This window comes from Sinocyclocheilus anshuiensis, unplaced genomic scaffold (assembly GCF_001515605.1).
Source record: "Sinocyclocheilus anshuiensis isolate Anshui unplaced genomic scaffold, SAMN03320099.WGS_v1.1 scaffold419, whole genome shotgun sequence".
Classification (NCBI taxonomy): domain Eukaryota; kingdom Metazoa; phylum Chordata; class Actinopteri; order Cypriniformes; family Cyprinidae; genus Sinocyclocheilus; species Sinocyclocheilus anshuiensis.
Genome location: NW_015548228.1, coordinates 1,921,894 through 1,927,368, shown reverse-complemented (window position 1 = coordinate 1,927,368; position 5,475 = coordinate 1,921,894). Strand labels below are relative to the sequence as shown.

The window sequence follows — 5,475 nt, the reverse complement described above, 5'->3', positions numbered from 1 at the left end:
TTTATAGATATGTGACACCGCTGTATAACTTATGAATGTGTCTGTTTTAATCAAGAAGTCTTTTATTTGTTTTTCAACAGTGCCATGTCCTCGGGGAAGTAATCAGGATGGTACACAAATGCATTATTAGAGGAACCTGCTGTAATTTGGGCTTCTGATCAACCAAACATTTTCAGTTGAGACTCCACCCTTGTTTTTCCAATTTGAGGAGTTGATATCATCTTAATCACACACCAGGAATTATACTTCAGACTTCCAAAGTGAGTTCATGATATGGACAAAATGGAAAGTGTAGCCCAGGAGTCCAGAGCTGAACGGATAGCTCGCTACAAAGCAGAGAGACGCCGAGAGCTGGCCGAGCGTTACGGCAGCCAGGAAGAGGAGCTTCCATCTACGTGGTCGAGAAGAGAGAGGGAAGGACGCGGCGGCCGTGACTCTACCTATGCGGATAAGTCTGTTTCGGGAGGAATGAATGGAGGGATGGGGAGGAATGGACAAACGCCACTGGAAGAGAGGCTTGTTCCTGCAAAGATCTCCAATGGGTGTAAGGTGAACGCCTGTGGAGAGAACACACACCAAAACAGGTCAGCTTTCCTGTGCCTTTGTACCACACAAACATTTGTGACATTCCTCTCAGCCCAACTAATTGTAATTTTGGTCACACTTCACTTTAAGGTCCAATTCTCGCAATTAACAAGCCATTAACTGTGTCTTTTGTCTCAATAAACTCATAATTTGCTGATTATTAATAGTTAGTACAGTAGTTGTTAAGTTTAGGTATTGGTAGTATTAGGGATGTAGAATATGGTCATGCAGAATATGTGCTTTATAAGCACTAGTAAACAGCCAATATGTTAATAATAGGCATGCTAATAAGCAACTAGTTAATAGTGAGAATTGGTCCTTATACTAAAGTGTTGCCAAAATTCAAAATCATATTGAAAAGATCAAGTTGAAATTTTTCTTATTTACTTTCCTAATACACATTCCTGGTTTTACTGTGGGCATAAGCAAGGCATTAATTGCAATGAGGGAGATATGAAACATTTTCTGCCAATATTTAGGCTGACTTACACAGGATTACCAGCTTTGAATATATTCTGATCCCCACTAGGTTTTGCTATATTTCTCTGTGCACTAAAAAAAATGAATATTTAGACCTTGAATTTGAATGACACGGTTTTAACATAAACAAACTAATTAACTTAATGTGTTACATATTTGACAGTCGTACATACATGAAACAGGTCAGATATATGTACTCAAAAAAAAAAAAAAAGCATGGCATATTCGGTTATTAACAATTTGTATCTGTGTGATTTTATTTAAATAATATTTTAAATGGTATTTGTTCAACTTGCTTAGAATCAGCATGCATCTGTTTATTGTGGAAGCAATTACATTAATTCAGTTGAAAAGTATGAATATGCTTAAAATATGGCAAGTTGTGGAACAAGCAGTATTCAGTAAGTTCAAATGTGTGAGATTGAAACAAAGTTGATTTATTGATGATAAATATTTAAACCTTGTGATTGTGTATTTAAAACACATTCAGTTTATTAGTACTATTACAGAAATCTTATTTGTTTAATGTATGTATGACTGGCAAATATGCATCACATTAAGTCACATTATGTCAAAACTGTGTAATCCAAATGGAAATGTTATATGCAATTCAAAAACATAAATCATAAATTTAGGCCTAAATATTTTTTTTCCCAGCTACACTTTTATCATTCTCTATATCCACCCCTGTCCCTCTTGTCTCTCAGCTGTCCCTTCCTTGCACACTTTATTTCCTCCAGTTCTTGTCTCTAGTTGAAGTCTTCTGCCTCTCTCCAGGGAAAGTTTGTTGGGCTCGTCTGGTACAGTGACTGGGGAAAACCCTCCAGACTTCCATGGGCCCTCAACCCCTGAAACTCCTCAGTTACACACTCATGTATCAGTAGGCCAGCTTAAGAGCGCTCTTCTACAGCAAACCTCGAACCCAGCTCCGTCTGATAGAGTGTAGGGACGCCTCAGTGTGTGTGTTCATTTCCTGCTTCATTCTGTTTGTATTACCCCAGGCAAAACATTTACGCTAACTCTAACACTAGTATTTTACATAATAATTCACTTTTTTTCATAAAGTGTCCACTTTAAAATATGTTTGAAATTGCCCTATAAACGCTGTATATATTTTAATATACAATCCATATTAATATAATGCATATACTACTATCCAAAAGTTTGGGGCCATTTTTTTTTGGAAAGAAGTTATTATTTTTATTCTGCAAGGATGCATGAAACTGGTCAAAAGTATCATTTCTATTTCAAATAAATACTGTTATTTGAACTTTCTATTCATTTTAAAATCTTGAAAATATAGCAGTTTCTAAAAGTATATTAAAGGGGTCATAGGATGCTACATGCACTTTTACAAGTTGTTTGAACTGAAATGTGTGTTGGCAGTGTGTGTACACAACCACCCTATAATGATAAAAATCCACCCAGTGTTTTTTTTTTTAACACAGACAGGCCCCTCCCACGATAGTTTGATTGACAGTAGCGTTTCAGCACAGACTGGACTGGCGTCTTACCTTAGGCCCGCCCTGAGTGAGCTGTCATCAGTGCTCCGTTGTTTCACCGCCGGAACAGATGTAGACAAGAATTACTCCTAAGCGATTGAGGTCTTCTGTTGTTGGATGTGATAATGAATATAGCAGTCGTCATTTACTCCCGACATCTGAGCCGCTGAAGTGGATTACATTTGTTTTTGAGGGGAATGCGCCCCCGATCTACATAAATGCATCTATGTTTCATTAAGACCCCAAAGAATCATATCAACTTGTTGAAAATGGGCATCCTATGACCCCTTTAAGCAACACAACTGTTTTTAACATTGACAATAATAAGAAATGTTTCTTGAGCAGCAAATCAGCATATTAGAATGATTTCTGAAGGATCATGTGACTCTGAATTCTGGAGTAATCACTGGAATCACAGTCATCACAGAAATAAATTACTATTTTTAAATATATTCAAATAGAAAAAAGTTATTAATAAATTGTAATAGTATTTCACAATATTACTGTTTTTATATATTTTTTAGTGCTGTCAAACGATTAATCGCATCTAAAATAAAAGTTTTTGTTTACATAATATATGTGTGTGTGCTGTGTATATTTATTATGTATATATAAATACAAACACATGCATGTATATATTTAAGAAAAATATGTTATGCTTATATATTAAATATATAAATGTATATGCATGTAAATATTTCCAAAATATATGCTGTATGTGAGTGTATCTATATATACATAATAAATATACACAGTACACACGCATATATTATGTAAACAAAAACTTTTATTTTGGATGCAATTAATCGCGATTAATTGTTTGACAGCACTAATATTTTGGTTCAAAAAATTGCAGCCTTGGTGAGCATAATAGACTTCTTTCAAAAACATTAAAAAATCTTACTGACCTCCAATTTGAATGGTCGTGTATAAATATAAATATAAACATAAATATAAATAAAAAATAGCTCCAGTCGAATCAACAAATGAATAGACTTCATTCTCACTTTTTGAAAGACTTTCAAACATTTAAAAAGCTTTTAAAACGTTTTCAGATTTAAAATTATTATTTTTTTAATTCCAACTGTTTAAAATTCTAAATATATCAAACAATATTTTAAGCATTTGATTCATTGTTGGCTGGATCTTTATCCTTGTATGCTAAATATTCAATTTTGGGGTTCAGTTTAGTTTATCTTTATCACTGGAGTTTATCTCTTATCTCTTTATGTAATAAATTGCATTCTGTGCACATTTTGTGGTGCTAACACAATGCTAATGCACACCTGTAATTTTGGGGCAGTGTGATTGATTCTGTCTAATACTCTACCATCTTCAGTGTGCTGTGAGGAGTAGCAGAGCTCTTTTCTAATCTTTTCCTTTGATTTCCTTTCCTTCTTAATCTGTTATGGTCTGTCTACTCAAATATCAGAGCCACTGATGATGGCGTGGTGGCCTTGACTCTTGACCTCGCAGTTCAACCAGGTGCAGAAGGAAGTCGTCGGCGTACCCGTCGATACATGCCAGGGGATTCTGCAGGGAGCAGCAAAAATAGTGAACGCTTTCGTACTCAACCCGTAACAGCCTGCGAGATAAAGGACAGCTGCGGGTATGGAGACGCCTGTCTCTGATCTCCACTTCAGTGTGCCTGCAGTGTGCTTAAAGCAGTTGCTTACTATAGACACACTAACTTTATTGGGTGTTTTGCCTGTCATTAACCTTTTAAGATGTGACAAAAACCATTCGTACATGCAAATGCCTCTGATCATTGCTTCCATACAGTACCATTCAGAAGTTTGTGGTCAGTTTTTTTTTTAACGAATACTATTATTCATCAAGTAAGCTTTGAATTGATCAAAAGTGAACATTTATACTGTTACAAAAATTTTCTATTTGAAATAATAGTTTTTTTTACCTAAAATGTTATTTTTAAATATTCATATTTTTGTATTTTCAAATTAATATTTTGCAATATTACTGGTTTTACTGTGCACTTTTTAAAGGTAAAAATAGTTTTGGTAAGCGTAAGAAACTTATTTCAAAAACATAAAAAAATTGCACCGACCCCAACTTTTGAATAGTAGTATACAGTCGTGGTCAGAATTATTAGCACCCTTGGTAAATATGATCAAAGAAGGCTGTGAAAATAAATCTGCATTGTTAATCATTTTGATCTTTTATTTAAAAAATTTATATAAATCTAACCTTTCATTGGAGAATAAGAATTTAAAATGGGGGGAAATATCATTATGACATAAATGTTTTTCTCTAATACACATTGGACACAATTAACGGCGCCCTTTTATTCAATGCTTTTTGAAACCTCCATTTGGCATAATAACAGCTCTGAGTTTTCTCCTATAATGCCTGATGAGCTTAGAGAGCACCTACCAAGAGATCAGAGACAATTCCTTCATCCAGAATCTCTCCAGACCCTATTTTCTATAGGGTTCAGGTCAGAGGACTGGAATGGCCATAGCAGAAGCTTGGTTTTGTGCTCAGTGACCCATTTTTGTGTTGATTTTAAGGTTTGTTTTTTGATTATTGTCCGGTTGGAAGATCCAAACATGGCCCATTATAAGATTTCTAACAGAGTCAGTCACTTTTTGATTTTTTATCTGTTGGTATTTGATATAATCAGTGATGCCATGTATCTAAACAAGATGTCCAGGACCTCCAGCAGAAATATAGGCCCACAACATTAAAAATACAGCAGTATATTTCATTGTACACATGGGGTACTTTTTATCCCTGTGTTCACCAAACCCATCTCGAGTGTTTGCTGCTAAAAAGCGAATTTTTTAGTTACATCTGACCGTAGAAGCCAGTCCCGTTTGAAGTTCCAGTCGTGTCTGACAACAGAATGTCCTGGGGATTGTTTTTGGATGAGAGCATTTTCTTTTCTTGA

General features: G+C 35.1%; 1 protein-coding gene across 2 annotated transcripts in view; it reads left to right on the top strand.

Annotated features, from left to right (window-relative positions):
- Positions 1 to 5,475, top strand: part of LOC107654532 (supervillin-like) — a 40,820-nt gene that overhangs the window by 8,744 nt on the left and 26,601 nt on the right. The window contains exons 2-4 of one of the 2 annotated variants that reach the window (XM_016441639.1): positions 81 to 584; positions 1,843 to 2,007; positions 4,000 to 4,176. In XM_016441639.1, coding sequence (XP_016297125.1) covers positions 274 to 584; positions 1,843 to 2,007; positions 4,000 to 4,176 — 653 coding nt within the window. In that variant the 5' untranslated portion in view covers positions 81 to 273. The remainder of the gene's footprint in view (positions 1 to 80; positions 585 to 1,842; positions 2,008 to 3,999; positions 4,177 to 5,475) is intronic. The other variant, XM_016441641.1, reaches the window with a different exon arrangement.